Source organism: Alligator sinensis, unplaced genomic scaffold (assembly GCF_000455745.1).
Source record: "Alligator sinensis unplaced genomic scaffold, ASM45574v1 scaffold889_1, whole genome shotgun sequence".
In the NCBI taxonomy this organism is placed as follows: domain Eukaryota; kingdom Metazoa; phylum Chordata; order Crocodylia; family Alligatoridae; genus Alligator; species Alligator sinensis.
Genome location: NW_005842361.1, coordinates 1,064,843 through 1,085,866, shown reverse-complemented (window position 1 = coordinate 1,085,866; position 21,024 = coordinate 1,064,843). Strand labels below are relative to the sequence as shown.

At 41.5% G+C, this 21,024-nt stretch overlaps 1 protein-coding gene across 1 annotated transcript in view; it reads right to left on the bottom strand.

The window, feature by feature from the left end:
- L3MBTL3 (L3MBTL3, histone methyl-lysine binding protein) overlaps nucleotides 1-21,024 on the bottom strand; it is a 167,974-nt gene that overhangs the window by 31,298 nt on the left and 115,652 nt on the right. The window contains 2 exon segments of the mRNA XM_014522505.2: nucleotides 6,575-6,739; nucleotides 8,546-8,692. Coding sequence (XP_014377991.1) covers nucleotides 6,575-6,739; nucleotides 8,546-8,692 — 312 coding nt within the window.

Below are 21,024 nucleotides of genomic sequence, written 5' to 3'. Positions count from 1 at the left end.
ATTGCTAGCTGCTGGAAGAGCTGATAATCATCTGTTTGCTAATGCAAATGGCTGTGCCAGACATAGCACCTAAAGTGGTGTAACTATTTGAAAGAGATGAGGCAAATCAAGCTCAGTAAAAACAAATGTTGATAAAATGGTGAGTGCAGAAGCCGAGGCTATGTGACCAAAGCCATGCAAATGATCCCTCCTCCATCTGGTTTTATCTTCTTCAGAGTCTCTTGAATGAGTCTAACATAGCCCCTCTGAATGTGATCTTCTTTCTGTATGACTTTTAAAAGTCATGAATGAGTTTTCCCCATTTACTGTGAAAGTAAGGTTATCAAAGAAAAAGCTCATCTGCATGATTGTTGTTGACAATTCCAATGTCAATGTCATTTTGACTAATCAATTGCCTATTTAAGGATAGAGGGAGAAACCTTGGCTGCTTACAGATGTAAAAAACCCCCAAAGAAATGGTGCTTTACTTTAAATTCAGTGCGCCCTTGTGCTGAGCTAAGCATATGCCAAGAAGAGGCATCATGTTAGTTGGACCTGGCTTGCCCAACATCTGTACAGACTGGGTTGAATCAGCTGTTAGATAAAAGCACCAAAAAGCCCTGCTGAAGTGTGTGATCTATACAGATGCTGCAGAGCCGGGTCAAACTAAAAAAATGTCTCTTCCATTAAAGTGTGTTTTTTCCATCTCTTCCCTGCCACCCACATCTGTCAGCAGCCCTTAACTCCAAAGATGCATAGCAACCATAGCCAGGCACTTTGAAAGACTCTTCGAGTGGCAGAAAGGTCAAAGAGAAGGACCTTATAATGCAAGCGGTCCTTTCCCACTAGAAGATCTATGTGTTTTCAACAGGATGGTCCAGCAGAAATAAGGAAATGAGAAATTTAAAGAAATTTCTTAAAGAAATTAAGAACTGAAAACCAGTCCAGTATAGAGAGAGTGACGGTATTATGGAAGCTAGGAAATACATGTAGAATCATAACTTCCTGAGAAAAAAAGTTTACTAAAGTTGAGGATGGGGTGCATATTTTTTTTCTTCCAACTTTCTCTGGAATGAGGAAGTATCTCGTATAAAATTCCTTCCCTCTGTACTTGTTTTGAAACTCCCTTTATAGCTCCCACTTGCAAAAGGGAGAGAAATTCTGCTCTTAACAGATCCTTGTTAGACAGTTCCTTGAAAGGTGATGGGGGGGATTTCCTTGAAACAGAATTACATCTAATCTTAAAGTTCTTAATCTTCCTAAATTTCCTGGAGTCCCTTGGATATGATATTCATCTGCTTGTATCTAGTCAGAAAGAAGGTATCTGAGCATACATGAGCAAGTTTCTTATATAAACTGAATGCAGGCCATTTCATTCGGCTGTGTGTGGTGCTATCCGCTCTCTTCTTAAGTTGCATCAGAAGTGTCATCCTAGAGCTGAAGAAATACTTCGCGAAAGCCTACTACTAAAATTACTATAACAACTCATATATTAACTAGAGATAGAAGCTATCTAGGTCACACTAAAAACTATAAAGGTTTCTAAACAGGTGCCTTCTAAGTCAGGATAAGTCTTGAACCAGGATAAACTAACCCATCTGACTGCAGCTGGAATGAACTAAGACGGTCAGACAGCCATTCCCATTTAGTCTTAGCCTCAGTGGACACTACTATTTAAGGTTCCACCACCCAAGCTCACCAGACAGCACCTCTCTTGAAAGAACCTATGCAGAGTATATGTGAATAAGAGTATAATTTTTAAGCTGATGGTATCTCTTCACATTAAATATATCAGCAAATATTTTCCTGAGGGGAAAGCAAAATGATAAAAGACTTAATCACTATGCAGAAGCAGATAACAAGGCAATTAGAACTGGTAAATACTGTCAAAGCACAAAGCTCAAATGACCTGCATCTCACTAAATGTGGAGGAAAGCAAAAAGGTGCCTATGGTGGGAGGAGAGGAATACCAATTACCTTGAGCCTGACTGATGGAATTTACATGTAAACTAATCCCAGAAAATCAGAACTGGCATACATAACTTCATCCATAGGCTGCTAGTCAGATTAAAAAAAGGACTAAAATATCTAGGGCCATCTATTCTATCTACTGGAAGTATAAATGGACTTAAGAACCTAAGTATGAATCTCTGTTTCATGCTGTTCAAATCCTTGAAAATCCATATTTTTTCTACACACCCTCCTATGACCCTTACAACTGAGTCACAGAAAAGAAGGATCCACTCACATTTGGCAGTTTCTGTTTTTAAATATCCTTGAGAACAGAGTGCAATAGAATCTGGCCCCTACAATGCAACTTACCCAGAATTTGTGTGAACACATCTAAGATGGTGATCCACAAAAACCCTCACTGGAGGACACTGGTACTGCAATAGACGCCTACGTTTTTTCAGTGAAGTTACTTGAATGCCCATAGTTGTGCTATAGCTCATGTCTAGAGGAACCATCATCCTGGCTGAGATGAGCAGTTAAATGCCAGGCTCCTGCAGGCCTGTTTTGGAGTAAAGAAAGAGGTCTACCAAAAACCAGGGGCACCAAGCAGGTATGTGGTAGCCTGCTACATACCAACAGGATTTAATTCACTCATGGATATACAATTTTGAGAAGGCATGTGCAGATGGCGAGATGCATCATCACATGTAAAACAACATATTTTTGTCCAGTGAAAAATAAACTAGAAAATTTACTAATATGCTATGGGCCTAGGGCTATATTATTCAGTTTAAAATTGAAGGAAAAATAAATATAACTTTACTGGAATGAGCTAAAAACAATCTGCAGGGTTGTGAAATAGAAGCCTCATCACTAGGAGCAAGTAACAGATAGCACAATTGTAGAACAAAGGACAGTTTGATTGGTGGAATATCAAGACCATTAAAATGAAGAGAGGACTGTTAACACCCATAAAATTAACTGTTTAGAGGGGATGAGATAGATTATAATGAATCATGAAGTCAATTCACTCCCTCAGCATTGCCTGACTAGAAATGCTGCTGCCACTGCGAGGTATTTCGTTTTAAACTTTGGGTGGGCCTGGAATCAAAAGGGGCTGCAAGTATACCAGTATGCTCTCCTGGTTCATCACAAGATGAAGCAACCATAGCCACTTAAAAAAAAAAGAAAAGAAAATAAGAACTGAATGAGAAACAGGACATAGTACTTAAGCATTTCCTGTTTAAAAAGTCAACACCATGCAATGCCAATAAAGCACAAAGCAAATGGATTAGGAACAGTCTAAAGAACAGTTACTGTGCTTCTTCAAGATGGTGTCATCAATGTGGATCATAACATATAGGTCTCAGACTAGAATCTTTTAAAAGCGGTGTCCAGGTGGGCCATGAACATGCCTTGTGATGTCCTATGTTCCTGTGGGACAGTGTAAAGTATGGAGTGGCTCTTTCATAATTTTCTTGCAATTCAAGCCCATGGCTGCTTAGGATTTAGTAGTCCTGCTCAGTAGTTGGGGCTAATCTTGCTTTGAGCAGGGGGTCAGACTAGATGACTTCTGTCCTTTCCAACTCTCTTTTTCTATTATTCTATGACTTTGAAAGTGGAGACAGATGGGTTCCCTACCCCACCCAGGACAACTTGCCATGCACCAGAGTGCACGTCCACAGGTGTTTCCTGTAGTAGTGGCGCATATTGTACTGCTGCTATTTGTCTCCGGGAAAATGCATGTATGCACTCATTTGGATGCGCCCAACGTGGTTTTATAGAAAGAAATGCAGAATGTCTACGCTGAGGAAAAGGATTGCAAGCTACATGTGTGGAATAGTATCCTGGGAAAGATACTATTATCCTGTAATAGGATAGCAACTGTATCCTAGGAAGAAGTGACATAGCAGACAAACAACAACTGTAGCTCCCATTGTGATGTGTGGCACAAGGGCTAAATGCAGCTTTTGGATGTATAAACTGGGGAGCAATGCATAATAGCAGGAAAATTATTTTAACTCTGTTACGGTATTGCTGAGACTAATTCAGGAATAAGTACAATTCTGTTGTCCACATTTTAAAAACGGTGATGAAAAATTGAAGGGAAACAAGGAACCAGCTAAAAAATGACTTGGTAGCTGAAGAAAAGTTTTACAGTGGCTTAGGTCTGGTCTATGCTATGTAGCATTGCTTCCAGAACAGGTTCTACTGTGTGTCCATACATTTGAGTTCTCTTGCAATAGCACAATCCTGTCGTCCTGCAACAAGATAACACCAACTCTGTGACAGAAGGCTTCACCACTACTTGAAAACCACTACACAACATGTGCCGACATGCCTCGGTGGGCTTTCTGATGGTAGACATAGTCCCTTAAACAGCTGGTGCCTCACTACATTTGGCAGAGCTGCTGTAGTGAAGCTGTGTGAAATCACCAGAGGCCATGCAGGTGGGGACACATGCTGGCATCAGAACTGTGGGCAGAAGGTTTGTAAGGTAGATAAGCCCTTAACAAGCTTAATTTATCTAGCAACTGGAAAAGAAGATTGAGAGATGACATAATTACTATGGTTAAGTACCTTCATGACGAGAAGATATTCAATAATCCTGTAGAATGCTCTGCATTCTAATGGAGAAAAGCATGACAAGAACCAACGGCTGCCTGTGATATTCACATTTGAAGTTAGGTGCATGCAATTCCAACAGTGAAAGTGATTTTCCAGACCTCTCGATGTCTCCAGATCCAGACTGGATGTCTGTCTAATATGCTTTAGATGAGCACAAGTTGCCAGGCTCAGTACTGGGATAACCATGGGATTTAATACCTGCGATTTTCAAACAGGCTGACTAGATGATCTAACAGTCTGTTTTAGCTTTAAACATATACAAATCTCTGAACTATTTCAATCCCATAGTTCTTCTACACCAGTTTCTTAGGTGAAATTAGGACAGGAGAATTAAATTTACAATGTCTGCCAAAAAGTTTCAGAGATGCTAATAAGAGAAGCTAGTGAAATTATTGTGTAATATTGAACAAATAAGAGGCAAAAATTAAGATTTCACCATTTCCTTGACATACATGCCATCTGCTTATGCAAATAATACATCTTTTCATGTAAACGAAAGGTAAAACAACTGATTTTCAATTACACCTACAGTTCTGTTTTTGCTTTTGTTTTTTTGTTTTGTTTTGGGGGGGGGGGGGTTGTCTGGTAAACATCAACATTGAGAAGTAGAGAAGGTACTGTAATTAAAAAGAGATCAGGGGATGTAATTGCTTCTTAATTAAACAGTAAGTTTCCATAACTGAAACTTTACTGTGAGATATCTACTGTATGTGATTAACTCCCGTAAGTGAAGAGTAGTATGTCAAATCATTTGCCATTATTGCCACTGGCAGTCTGGATGTTATGAGTATGCTATGTTTTAGATGATGTTGGATGGCGCAGGGTGGGGCTGTCCAAATGGTGGCCCTAATGGGGTCAGTTTGTGGTCTTTGGGCTCTTGCCCAGACTCCACTCTACCTACTGCTCTTGTGGTGGCAGCTGGGGTCTCCCTCTCCCTCCTCCAGCTTCTGATTCCCATTCCCACTCCAGGGCGGCAGGGAGGGGTGGCACTGCAGGAAGGGGCCAGGCTTCTCATGTTGCATGCAAGAGGGTATCAGGGCTGTGTGTATTGCATGCTTGGAAAAAGAGAGAGTCAGGCTACCTATGCTACAGGCGGGCTGCCCACACAACGTGCCCAGCAGGGAAGGTGCTGCAGTGTGGCTCAGGGGAGCTGGGCTGCCCAAGTGGCATATGGGGCTAAGAGGGGGACCTGGGTTGCACAGGGGACAGCAGAGGGGAAGCTGGGCTGTACATGGCCCAGGGCAGAGAGAGCTGGGCTGTGTGTGGTGCATGAGGTCTTGCAGAGGGGAGGGGGAGCAGCTCCTGGTGTGCACAGTCCCTGGATCTCTGTCTGGTGTTGCATGCAGCCTCCAGCTGCTGAGAATTTGGACAGCCCCAGTGCAGAGGATTAAGCATATTTTCCAATTCTAGTAGGTTTTTACTTATCAACAAAAATAAAACTGCCACCACAGTAAGGTATTGTGCTCACAATGAATGGACAGACTCCTGTATCCCCATAGAGCCCACTGTAACCATTCAAGTTTCTCTCTCTTAATTCTAAGGCATGCACCCAAACAAAATAACCTCTTTCTGACATCAGTCAAAGCATTTGCTGAACTTTCACAATGGTTTTACAAACAGCTTATCCATATCTTATCCATTTAATTCCGTAAGACTCTATTTTTGGGGGGATTAAAACAGCCACTTTTCATTTTAATCTCTCTCTCTCTCTTTGATTTATTTGTAAGCAGAGGATAGGGAAATTCCTCACTCTAAAATATTCAATATTTTTTTCTATTTTAAAATATATGCTGTCTCATTTTTTCACTCTGATTTGAATTATATACTTGCTAAATACATTATGACATTATTTATTCCATACTTGAATTCAGAGACAACTGCATGGCGTTCTTGTGCCTTCCCACATGCTTCTAAGAATTCCACGAATAAATCACTGTACTGTACTCAGACAGGCTGCAATTCATATATACAATCCCAACGGTTCATATTTCAAAAGAAGCTGATTGACAGTTACCTAGACTGTTTCTTTTCTTTCGCATCACATAATGGAGGCTTCCTGCAAGGAGATTTACTTTCTGTATCTTCTTGCTTTGTTGTCTCCAACACAGATTTCCCAGACAATCGATTATGAGCAGAAGATTTTGAGCCTGTGTGTCCAGGGCTAGGACATTTTCTATCACTGTAAAACAAATTGACATAGTTTTAAAATCTGAGCTATGTTCCTGAGCTTACTTGCTTCACAGGAGACTTCCAGTTGGAAATTACAGGGCCATCTAAAAAAAACCCAAACACCAGAAACCATCAAAAGTAAAATTTTCTTAGTTGTTCCTCATAGAATTTTACCAGTGAAACTGTAAAAGTACACAGCACTGAATGAACTCTTTCCCCAACACAATCAAAGGTAAAACTCTCATGGAAGAGTTCAAGTGGAATGGAGTTTGCCCAACACTCAGTACTCCTGAAAACTGCATTTTTATATCATTAATAAAAACTAAAATCTAAGTGATTAAGGCTAAGATGGAATGCATTGCAAAAGCAGACACATTTATGGTTTTTCAAGGATTCAAGCAAGGTGGAAGAGGATCACTGTGATGAAAAAGACCTAAGTAGGCTGAGTTCTAGCCTGCAGCTCTGGTGGGGAACACTTTTTTTTTTAGGGGGGTGAGGGGAACAGGCAGTGTATGTGTTGATATAAATAGCTGCTGTAAATAGCTTTGTGAGTAGGACACCTAGACACACTTTTCACCCCAGGGAAAGTCTTGGTCTGGCAGCAGGCTCTGCTCCCTGATTCCCGATAAAATGTTTAATTTGATGACAAAATGTTAATTCCTGGGTTAATACTATACTTTTGTAATTGTTTTGTTGAGAGGGTGGGACTGTGCCTAAGAGAAAGTGTAGTCCCAGAGTGTACAGAAACCTGGATGAGAAAGTAGTCCCAAGGAGGACAGAGTAGAGAGAAAGCAATCCAAAAGAGTACAGATTGGAGTTTGAGGAAGGACAGAAGCAACTGCAGTGGTACAATAAATATTGTTCAGAGAAGAGTTGTCTGCTGTGTTATATGGGATGCTGACATTCTGACTCTCTCCCTGCCTCTCTGCACCCCCGCTCTCCACTCCCAGGAGATGACCAAAAAACTGAAGCTCTCTGAAGTGGGTGTTCTATGGATCACTGGGTAATTCCCAAGAGAGAAAAGGTAGGGTGGCACAGCCAGAGGCTTGCCCCTTCTGCAGGCCTGCCAGGGATGTGGGTCCTTGGGAAGAGAGAGATCAAAGAACATTTTTTCCTGAGGAGTCCCTAGGCACAGATTCAATTCAACAGAAATTCACAGGCAATTCAAACCTGGGTGAAATTGTTGAATGCAACACATTATCATGTTTCACCCATAAGTGGTCCTCAGAAATCAGAAAAGGTTACATTTATTTTAAAATGATGCAAAATCTAAAACTTGTGATATAAGAAAAAACCTCTGAGGAACTTCTTGCTGTAATATCCATTGACTTTCTCCTGGCAGGTCTGTTATCTGCTCTTGCAAAACTTATTCCTAATACCTTGATTCCTCACCTTCCCAATAAAAGCAAAATGTATTATGGCTGTTTTTCAAACAGCAACATTCATGCATACATGTGGCAATGAGGCTGTTCTGGCAAACAATAAAAATGCAAATGAACTACTTCTGCAATCAGAATCAATCATTTAAAACCCAATCTGAAATTACAATTAACATCTTAATGATTTGCACTCTTACCAACAGTAAAAATGCACTCTTGCTAAAAATCACAGATAATGAATATGCATTGCTCTTTGTTAGATCAACGATCTACTGTATCAGCTCTGATATCCTGATTCCCTAGAAATGCAAATACAGAGAAACATATAGGCCTTTTGCAACCAAAATACCTTCAGGTACTGTGAAGTATGTAGCAGAGAATTGAAATAAAACGATGATATTATTGTTTGTTGCTAATAGTGTCTTAATCATAATTACTTGATGACAGGAGAGACTGATCTTTCGTTTACTTCTGTCTTTTTGTTCCTGGGCATAGGACTGGCCAGAGGAATTTCTCCACTTAAACGATCTGGTAAGATAGTTTCTTTGTTTAAGTTGATTTCAGAATATGGGCAGCTGACAGCACTGAAAAACAAAACAGAAGAAAGCAGAAACATCTCCATTACTTAAGAAACTGGGCAGACTTTTTTAGTTTAAACAAGAAGACTATATTTGAGCCTGCTAGAAGCAGCCTGAATCAATGAACACAAAGGTGGAAAGAAATGCCTTGGTTTAATCTTGCTTGAAAATATCAACACATAACAGTGGATTGTCAAAATGTCAACCTGCACGCTGCTTTGTTCTTAATTTCCTTGTACAGCAACTTACTATCACAGGATCAATCTTATAGCATAAATTCTAGAAAATACTGGTAATAGAGAATTCTTTGATGAACGTTCATTAACACACCAGCTAAAATGAATACTGAATCTGTCTCATCTTTATGTTTGAGTGACAACTGGAGCTGTGCTACTCATTTCACACAGTAAACTCAAGAAGCAAATATTTTCCTTTTGCTCCACAAAGAAGCAAACATGCTGTCCTGCTGCCTTGATATTTTTATTTTCATCTTGGCTCTCTCCCCCGCAAGACTACTGCCAGAATCTACAAGCCATTCAGAGGTGTAACAGGGCAGCCCTGTGCCTCCAGCATTAGCATGTGTGGCTGCCAGTTGCAGCACTGATGGTTGGCCCACAGCTGCCGGGGTTGCTATTTCTGTACCCCCACCCCCCAACACACTTCATCCCCCAAAAGGGTGCCTAGACTGTTGTCCTGATCACCCTCCTACTTAGTTACATTACTTACAGTTGTCTCCTTCCACTGAGAGTTAATCTAGTTGCTCTGCTAATGTCTGAGTGGTCCAGTAGAATTCTATGTATTTTATACACAACATACACAAGCTACTTTGCCATGCTATCCTTTCCTTTTGACCATACCTCCTTACAATTTGTGTGGAATAAACAGATTCATGCTGTCAAGGTTGATTCAAGAGTTATCATCATTGTGCTGTTCAAGTACAGCTGGCAATCGATTATCCAAAACTGTATTCTGACATCCTGTTTGAGGCTTTCTAATGGTATTACATACAAAAAAATACTATGTTACAGAGCATTATTTATATTGCAAAGCAAAGCACTCTGAGTCCTTTCATCATATCTGACAAAGTAGGCTGTCACTTATGAAAGCTTATGCCTCTGCACCAGTTAGTCTCTAAGGGCATCTTTACACATGCTCTGGGGTGGGGAGCTTTAATTAGAGTGGCTCTCTGGAGCACCTGCAGTGTCTTGTGTATTCAGGATCCCACACTTCAAAATGGTGGTGGGGGCACTTCAACTAAAATTCATTTGACAAACTTTAGTTTTAGTGCCCTCACCGCTATTTTGAAGCGCCAAGATGCTGAATACATGATACACTGAGGCTGCTGGGGCATACTAATTAGCATGCTTAATGCTAATCAGATTTGATTAATCTAATTAGCACATGTCAAAGCAGACATTGGGCACATGTATAGGTGCCCTAAGGTGCTGTCCTGCACTGCCTTCTGCCAAGACCTTGAAAGTTACGAAATACCAGCTTGACAGAAATTTCTGTGGTCTTTCAATAAAACAGAAATATACCATGGAGCTTCTGCTTCTCCAGCTCTTCCCTTCCTATTTAGTTTCCACCACTCCAGTGTGCACCTCAGTGAAAGAGAAAGCTTGGCACTGTGTTTTTAAGAATAATTGTTAGAGTTGTATTAAAAAACAAATACCCCCCACCTTCTGTGCACCACTTTGTGATGAGCAGAGAAAGTCACCACAATCCAGAGATTTCTCAGGCTAAACAATATTACAATACTTAAAAGATTACTCTCTCAGATTCTGAAAGTTACATACTAGTACAGCTACCAAGCAGCAGAGATGAAAATAAATAAAAATTCCCAACTTTGAACTCACCAAGATAGAACTGAAGATGTATAAAATGATGTTCCATTTCTTGTCAATCAGCTAGAACACCTGCTGTATTCTAAAAATATGGTTTCCTAGTCATCTATATTTATCACAAGAACCCCTATCTTTGTACAATAGAAGTTCAACTACTGACATTTTGTCAATTTCCTTTTCAAGAGCGTATCTGTCTTTCCAAAAACCAATGCAAAGTTTTATTTGCGTCATTCATTGCTATACATCTGCTTTTAATAATAGAACTGTGTGGTGCAAACAATAATCTACTAGTTTGCCAGCATATCCCTTGCTGCCTCCAAATTGCAGGCAACACGCAGAAAGAAAAGACTTTCCTCATTACTTTCACATCAAAAGACATGTGATGTCGTATACAAACACAGTGTATATTCTCCCCCCTTTTGCCCACTGAGCTTTGGAATCACAAACAATATGAATCACAAGTGAGACAGTACTGACACTAATGCTGAAAGAGTTGATGAAAATGGCATGTTTAACATCAGGAGAAATACAAAAGGACCAGTTCCTTACATTCAGGCACCGCAACATGGGTCAACTAATCATCACTGCTGTTAACTAGACAGGATTCACAGAAATGAACCTGTTTTTTCCAGCTGGATAATTGACTCATTTGTAAACACAACAACACCTACTTGTTCTTTTTTTGTCACTCTCATAGAGCTGTGTTGAACTTGACCTGGGAAAATGCTTCAGCATATTTATTGATTTTATTTTGCTTCTATGATCACAACTAATGTCTATTACTACCCTTCTAAATCGGTAGCATCCTGTAACAATCTGCATTTACCCTGCACATCAAGCTGACTTCCCTAAATATCCTATTTGAGGACAGTTGCCTCACCTTCTTTGCATGTTCAGAGGAGCAAAAGGGCAGTTCAAACCTCTCCAGCCAAGGGAGGTTGGCCAGATGCTGTGGCACCCCCTTTGCATGGTAAGACTTTAGTGTATAAATATTCTATGCAGAAATATAAGCACAAAGGTTATTTACCCTTTTGGATGGCTGAAAAAGGGCCTCTGCAACACTGCTTCAAATTAAATAGTCCCCATGTTTATTCAAAATTTCTCAAAACATAGCACGTAACAGGAAGAACCTTCAGTGCTACATTTTTATAGTTATTTTGAATTACTATTATGAAAAACTGTAGTGTTTAATTTTCTGCTACAATCTCCATCTCCTAGTCCTTACTGCATCCAACAAAAGCTGACACCTTTACAGGGGGCATATATGAAACCACCGGATGCAGCTCAACATGAAGTGGCTTTGATCCAGAGGATGGCAGCAAAGTGAGAAAGAAGGAAGTGGCATGCTATAAACTTGGACTCCAACTCAGACAACATATGGATCTGTGAAACTTGCAACAAACTGTTGCTCTTGAATTAGGCTTGTCAGCCACAAATGGATTCATCAGGCATCTGACTAGACCTCTTACATGTACACTGTGATCCAGAGGATCAACGGTTGCCTACTAAATATGAAGCCAAACTTGAAATACATGACTGAAATATACGCCAGGTTTGGGGGTTTTTTTTTAAACAGGTGCATATATTTGTTCCTCTAGTGTTTTTCATACTGGTTGTGAAACTAAGAAAGTTTAAAGTTCATGTTGGAAAAAGATGGGGTTTGAAGAGAGGATGGCTCCCAGCTATATCTGACATACAAAGGCACACAAATTCTGATTTAGAGTAAGAGTTTGTGTATACATCTGATTTAAAAATGGATTTAAGCACAGGCACAGGCACCTTGCTGAATCAGTACCATGGTCATTAAATTCAAAAGACTTGGAGTCAGGAGATTTTTGATACTTTTGGCTTTGCTGCTGACTTGACTATGTGACCTCAGGCAAACTGTGTAACCATCTGGGGGGCTTACCAGGCTCACAAGAATGCCATGATGAAGCTTCATCCTCTGACACTTACCAGACAGCAGTTTAGAATATAAAGCAATGCTACAGTTTGTATTGTATATAGTTAAAGGAAACTTTACACTTCAATTATAATCTGAAAACATTTGTCCTTTATCCTGACATTTCCTTTGTACTCATCTCATATAGCAGCAGTAACCTTGAACAGTGTGGAGGGGAGGTGGTCCCATGGAATTTCACAGACCTACTACCAGGGTCTTTTTGTTGGTACAGTGCCATGCGATTGTTAAGATGTGCTTATACTTCTTAAGTTCTAAAGTCTAAAAAATTCAAAATGGGCTCAAACTTCATACTTCTTGGAGTGCTTTTATTTGTATAGTAAATATTTTTGTGCTTATTATTTTAACACTAGTGAACTGCCCATCAAGAATGACGGCGGGATGGAGCGCCGCCTTGATAGCAGGGAGGGAGGGGAGGTGAGGCCAGTGCTGCGCTGCCACCACCCTGCGCCACTGTTGCCTCCAAGGAGCGGGGCCCGGGGTGGGGGGGAAGAGGAGGGCAGTGAAGCCAGCACCATCCTCACTGTCATTCTCCCCCGCCTCCACATCTGTTTGGTTGTGGTGGCCTCTACCCACAGCACCACCAGGGCGGTTAGGGGTCTGGCTCTTGACAGGGTGTTGTGGGACACGCAACCTGTACTGCAAAGGTTGCTGCCCACCCCTGTAGCTGCTTGCTGCCAATTCCTGTGGGGACTGGTAAATTTGGTGGTAGCTGCAGTAAATGCCACATTGACAATTCCCCCTGTAGTAGCTGGAGGCTGACAAGGGGACATGAACCCCATGATTGGGTGACTCCTGCCCTCACTTCTGGATTCTCCCGCAGGAAGAAGACAGCGGCCCAGATGCCCTGCCTCTCTGAGCCATATGTTTGATCCCCTTTTTTTAGATTATGAGGCTTATGTAAGAGTTCAGGGCATAGATTCTCAAACTGCTCTGCTTATACTCGGAAGCTCCAAGATACATACTCAGGAAACTCTAGGCCAAAATGGAGGTACCAAATGATTTTAGGTGCTTAAATTGTTTTGCAGCCCCTCAAGCTGGGTTGATTTGGATAGCTTTTTGGGAATTAAAACCCTAAATTGTTCATGAGTTCCACTTAGGCACCTATAAGAACAGTTTGGATCTGGCCCTTAATTATGTTCAATAAAGACAATTGCAGAGTCCTGCACTTAGGAAAAAAACAATCCCACGTACTGCTACAGCTTGGGAACAACTGACTAAGCAACAGTTCTGCAGAAAAGGACTTGGGGATTGCAGTGGACAATAAGCTGAATGAGCCAACAGTGTGCCCTTGTTGCCAAGAAGGCTAACAGCATATTGGCCTGCATTAGTAGGAGTGTTGCCAGATCAAGGGAAATAATTATTTCCCTTTGTTAGGCACTGGTGAAGCCACGTCTTGAGTAATGTGTCCAGTTTTGGGCCCCCAGTACAGAAAGGACATAGACAAATTGGAGAGGGTCTAGCAGAGGTCAACAAAAATGGTTAGAGAGGTGGAGCACATGACTTCTGAGGAGAGGCTGAGGGAACTGGGCTTATTTAATTTGGAGAAGAGAAGACTGAGAGGGGATTTAATACCCTCAACTACCTGAAGGGATTTAATACCACCTTCAACTACCTGAAGGGTGGTTCCAAACAGGATGGAGGTAGAGTGTTCTCAGTGGTGGCAGATGACAGAACAAGGAGCAATGATCTCAAGTTGCAGCAGGGAGTTTAGGTTAGATATCAGGGAAAACATTTGTATGAGGAGGGTAGTAAAGCACCGAAACAGGTTACCCAGAGAAGTTGTGGAATCTCCATCTTTAGAGGTTTTTAAGACCTGGGTAGACAAAGCCTTGGTTGGGATGATATAGTTGGGGATGGTCCTCCTTTGAGCAGGAAGTTGGACTAGATGATCTCCTGAGGTCCCTTCTAACTCTAATGTTCTATGATTCTATGTTCTGTTTGGGTCAATGGGGCTCACCCAAGTTTTAATAAATAAGTATCCCCGTTTACAAAAGCCCCCATAGCAAATGATGTTAAATGACATTCTCAGCAGAGAGTTAAAGGACTCAATTAGCATAGAGGTCAAGCTATCGAACTAAGGGTCATGTCACACTGACACATCACCTGTCCACAGATGAATCATAACATGACAGTCACACTAACATGGGAGCAGAGGCAAAAGGTTTCACTGTTATGTGCCCAGACTGCATTTGTTCTGTGGACAGGATACTACAGCTTCCTGTGTTGCTGCTCCAGCACTCCAGCACTAAGTACAACATTTACACTAAGAAAAATCTGTTCTGGAAGGCTCAGAAATGATTAGGGTAGAGTAGAAATAATGTACTGATTATTATTACTGTTATACTGCACCTGAAGAGTCCTTCTGTGTAATGAGCCAAGCGCTCTCAACTGTATGACAGCTTTGTACTGTCTGCCTGCTTCACAGCTGCCAGTCAGAACTACAAGATAAGCCTGACATCCACTGTCAGGTTCCTCCTCGGCCAACTGTATTATTCACATCCTGGTAAGCATTACATCATAGGGCACCCAGGCTAGGATTTGGAAAATATGTGAAGTATGCCAGGGTAGGGGCTGAAGGAAGTATCTGAAAAAATCTTGGATTTCATTATCTTTTAAGTTTCAAGACTTTTTGAATTGCTTGGAAACATCAGACTTTGACTAAGTACAAACCAATGCTATAGCAGACAGTCTGAATCAACAGTAGTAAGAGAATCATGATCTCCGCATCCCCATATATCCATACAATGGACTGTCCTTTCAGGTCAATTTCAATGTTTATTTCAATATTAACTGATTTCATAGGCAGGGAAAAAGTGAGAAGGACATGAACCTTTCACTTTGAGTGCCAAAAGACAGGAAATCAATGGAATAAGCTGAGACCCAGAGAGACTATGTGTCTCTGGAAGTTAAACACAGTCCATTTGAATTCCTCATCTGACAGCATCCTCAAGAGTCAGACTACAGGACTGTGCATCTTAAGTAAGTTAACAACACAGGACAAGTCACAACACCCAGCAGTAACAAAAATTAAGTGAAAATTAATGTTGGTTTTATCACGTTTCTTTTGTTAAGTTAAACAAGATTCCTCTGTATTTCTTGTGTTAGGTTAAACAAGGTTTCTCTGTGAATGTATTTGCTAACTATTCGTTTATTCTTTTTAACAACTTTCATATCATGCTGATTGGCAGCATGCTGTCATTAATTTCTGCTAATCCAAATATTTTTTGATAATAAAGAATAGGGCTCAGAAACATATAGCCCACAAGGCCACTGGATACAGCCTGTGGAAGTGGTGGGGTTTGGTAGCATGCTGGCAGCAAGGGGCTTTGCCCACACCCACATCAGGCAGCAAGAAGCTACCCCAGGCTGGGCAGCTAGGAGCTATGCTGCACCTCAGCTGGGACCTCAGGAGCTATGCTGCACCTCAGCAGCAACGGCCATGGCATAGTTAGAACAATGTCCTGCCTCAGACCTGAGCTGGGTTGTTGTAGCTCATGGCTCTGAAAGGCTGCTGACCAGTGCTCTAGAAGGCACTTGATCTTAGTCACAAAAGGCCAAGTATTAAACAGTGGGAAACACCAAGAGATGCAACTATCCTTCACACTTCACAAAGTATGGTTATCATCTCATTCAACGCTCTTGAAGCAGTTTTGGGCTAAACAGTGAGAATGACACAACTGTTCGTCACAATGGAATTATGTATAGCCAAAACACTTACGGAAAAGAAAAAAACAAAACTTTTCAAGATAGCATTGAAATTAGATTGGAATGAATTTACCTAATACTATATGAAACTAAAATAAATGGGAAGAATTGTTGGTTCAGAGTCTTCAGTGCCCTATGTCAGTGGCAGAACATACTATCAGACTCTGTTCAACAGTATCCCAGGTATTTACTCTCTCTCACATATAATTTTTGAGTTTGCACAGTTATGAGCTGTGTTTTTCTAACTGAAAGTCTACCTTTTTTCCCTCTGAAAGGACCATTAAAATTGTACCCATCTTATATGCAAGGTTTACCTATATAGTTCTGCCTTTTGAACCCACAATAGTTTGTGCCTACAATAAAACCGTCAAGTCAAATTAATTTCAGTAGTTATTATTTTAATATTTTTAGTCCATTTAACTTCTTTGGGTCCTTTACTTGGCTATTTGATTATACTGTGGGATTTTACAAGTAGGGGTCTAGCAATCTCAAGGTAGCCACTGACCCATTTCACGGACAGATGCCCAGGCTGGCAACCATTTTCACAGGCAGAGTGCAGTGCTCCCTCACATTTCTGACTGGCCAAGGGGCCCCTGTAGCCCTACCCCTTGCTGCTGATTGGTTGCGAGGGCTGTCCATCATGCAGCCCCACCTCTCACTGCCAATTGGTGGAGAGGATTGGGGCTGTAAGACGGACAGAATTTATTTTATTATATTCATTGAGGCATTCGTAGGCTTTCAAATTGCTTTGAAATTGTAAATGTATCAATAAAACATTGTGTTCAAATGATACCTATATATATAGTGGCATTTCATTTTGATTGTGGATTTTGGGTTTTTAAATCAGAGAATGTGTGTGTGTGTTTTTATCAGAAAAATTGTGGTTTTTAAACACAGAAAACCAGGATCCCTTTTTATAAGTGCAACAGTAATTCAAGGTCTTTACTTTGAGTTATTGATGTACTGTATTTTATCACATACTGTATTCCCCAAATAAGACATGCACTTTGTTTTCAGGAAGGACAAATTAAGCAAAAACATTTCCAAAGTTAAGGCTGCACGGAACTAATCTTCAGTTCACTCACCCACCTTTTTTTGCTCAACCAAAAGCTGAAACCCTATCTCTGTTGATGAAGACTGGCCTCCATGGGTAGATCTACGATTTTCAAAAATGCTAAAAACAACCTGCAAGACTGAAAGACTGGAAGAGAGACCCAAAGTAACTAGGTCAAAATTGCCAGAAGAAAGCTTAGCTTAATTAGTGGAAAATTAAACCCATTAAAAAGGTAAGATAATCATTAACACTTGTGAAGGGAAGAAGAAGGAACAATTAAGTCACCTGACTCCCTGAGCTGCCAGAATAGAAATGCCACTGCTGCTGCTGTGTGGAGCAGGAATCAAAGCAGGATGCTTCTATTCCAGAACTAAAATCAGCTTCCTTGCTTAAAAGACACATCTGAATTTTAAGTGGCTGATTTTTCAGGAAAAAGCATATATATATGCAAGTAAATATGGTATATTAAGAAACATGGCTGTTTTTCCTAAAACCAAAGTTTAAGGTCTGGGGTCAATTTATATGCAAAGTCAGCTTCTAATCAGAACAATACTATAACAGATTTGAAATTTATAGTAAAATTGCCTTAAATAATATTTCTTTGCTGCCTATGTATTTCAGCAACTTTCCTACTACTTGATTAATGATAAGTATCAGGTCTGTACAGAGTACAGTGTACACACTTTAAATATATAATCTGAGGACCAAAAGGCTATGTGCTTAACTAGAGTAGGCACTTATCTGGACCCAATGAAAACAATGCTTATAAGAGAATAACCAATCTCAACCCCTTTCAGTGCTGTGGCACTAACAGCCTTAAAACTGTCCTATCAATTTCAAGACTTCTAACAGCAGCTCCCAACAGTTGCTACTCTTTCACTGTTTCTGGTGCTAATTATGACACAGTCAAACAGAATATAACCACATTAAAAATAGCCATAGACTTGAAAGGTGCTAAGCACTAAATTAACAGAGAGATCATCTATGTTTGTTAAATGTAAGCAAAGGGATGAGACCTCCATCATGTTATATAGTGATGTGAATAATGCTCTTATCCACAAGTGCTACAGGAGACACTGGCTAGGGAAAGCCTAGTACCATAGTTGAAACTCTGGCTCAGCTGAAGCCAATACTCTCTCTTATTACCCACTTATTGTTAAGTATTGCCTGCAACTACAATGAATGGCAAAATGTCCTTATTCTATTCCGCTCATCTGAAAACTATCAAAACACTACAACAGATAATGTTTATTCATCAACGACTTTGATGTTTATTCATTGCAAACTGACCCAAGACACTAACAAACTGCATACATGTGTCTGCTCTGCATGACTGCCAGGTTTTCAAGATTATTTCTTGCACAGTGCATTAAGGAGTACACAATTTACTGTTCCTCATAAATATACAGGTGATTTATATAATGTTATCTATCTGCATACAGGTCCCATTGTCTCAGTCTCTCAGCACAGAATTCTAGATCCACGGCTGACATCAAGTCATTCTGAACATTCACTTTTTTAAAAAGTGCACACGTTAACCCTGCCATAATTAATCATCTGAGGCTTTCATCTGGTTCCTAAGGAACAAGCGCTCAAAATTATTTCAAAACTGCTTAGCATTGTAAATGATCATTCTGCCTGCTCTCAGGCATTTACTCTGCAGACATATTGTACCTTGCCATGGAAAAAGAAAAGATAAGCATGGCAAAATACAATTTGAGGTTGCTGAGATGAGAGAGCCAAGGGACTGCAGTCTGGTGTGGATAATTACACCAAGTTTACAATGTCTTTGTTAATTCAGGGGGAAAGTGGCAGTGCAGTTTCAGAATTTTTAGGATGACCTGGATTCTCAAAACTAGACTCCAGATAAACAAGGAATCTATTTTTTTTCCTTAGACCAATTCAAGCAGAGAACAATTCCAGTGCACAGAGCAAACCAATTAATGAAATAAGATATTTACAGGGTTAATGGATTTGCTATCAGTCTTATGATAGCTTTGAGTCTTTTGGTCAATAAAACCTCTCTGGTTATATTTATATCCCTGGAACTATCAGGCATTATGCGTACAACAGAATTTCTAAGACTAGAGTAAAATAAAATAAAAGACAATAAACTGCAATGATTGTATTTCTCTTTCAATATTCAGGCATGAATAAGCATAATCATTTTAAGTGGCACAGAAAATCTAGTTATAAAAACTAGATGTATGCACTGACTTGATATATATTCCTTACTTTTTATTTCCCCTTACAACTTAAAATTGTTCGTGTCAAACTGTCTTGAGGTGAGAAAAATCAATGAATAGGTAAGTTTGTCTGACCCAGTTACTTCCTTGAATCGTTGCCTTTTTATGTTTCCTCACTGAATAAGTTAATAAGTAAAGGGTTTGATCCTTCTCCAGTTGAAATTAATAGCAAAATGCCAATGGATTTCTATGGTGCAAGATCAGGGACTATGTTTCCCAACTTGGGGATTAAGAACAGGCAGTGCCGAAGCAGCAAAGGTGCAGAACAGGAGATGGCAACAGCTGCTATAACACAGATCTGCAAATGTGTTTTTTTCCACTGGCTGCAGAAAGCTCCTGATGTGTTAGACAGGTCAGACTAACAGTCCCTTCTGACTTTGAAAGTTATGAGAACAGTCACCTGCTTCAGTAGTTGCACCTTAACACATGGAATTCCCTCCCCTGCATGCATAATTTTTCAGCATCAGATCAACATAAGCCTCTTCTCAGCTCTTCACTTCAGTCATAAAAACTTACAAAGCTTGGGCCATCAGGTTTATGCTGACATGGGTGTCGTGGTGGGCTGGGGACGGGACTGTGTTGGGCTGTTCCGGGCGGGGGCTAGGCTGGGCTGTGCTTCAGACAAGCAGCAGCAGCAGCACTGGAAGGGCGGTTGGGAGGGCTATGACAAATTCTGGAGTGGCTGTAGCACCCTTACCCACAGCCCCTCTCCCACAGGCCTCTGTGGTGAGGGAGGGAGTGGGGCTAGAGCAGGGCCAGGTGCTGCCCAGCTGGGGCAGAGCATGGGACAGAGCTGTGGGAGCTCATCTGGGGGCCTGCGTGCAGATCCATAGCCACATGCCCCCCATGCTCTCCCGGGGTGTGTGCAGCAGCAGGAGCCGCTACCCCCAACACCCTCCAGGATGAGCCGCTTGCGGCTCCAACCTACACTCCACCCCGGCTGGGCAGCGACCAGCCCCAGCTCCAGTCCCAGCCTCAAGGAGCCTCCTCCTGCCACAGCCCCAGCCTCACTCCCTCCCTCACCACAGGGGCCTACAGAAGCAGGGCTATGGCAGGGCTACAGCAAATCCAGAATTCACAGTAGCCCCGCTTAAGCCCCGTCCCAGTGCGACCACCACCCGCCCTGAGTGCAGCCTGGCCCAGCCCCCTGTCGGGAAAAGCACAGTGCCCCAACCTGCAGCAGCAGCCTTCCTGTGATCTGCATGCAGATCTGGGGGCATATGCACCCCATGCTCTCCCAGAGTGCGCATAGCACCACCTGCCCCCCTCCCGCATGGCTTAGTCCTGCACACCACCCCTGCTGGGCAGCTCCTGCCCCAGCCCCACTCCCTCCCCACATCTGGGGCCTTGATCTACCCTCCCCGCAGCAGCAGCTTGCCATTGCTCTGTGTGCAGATCTGGGGGCACACCTCCCCCATGCCCTCCTGGGGTGTGTGTAGTAGCAGGAGCTGCCCCCCCCACACCCTTGTATATGAGCTGCTCATTGCCCCAACCCCACTCCCTCCCTCACTTTGGGAGGCTACATC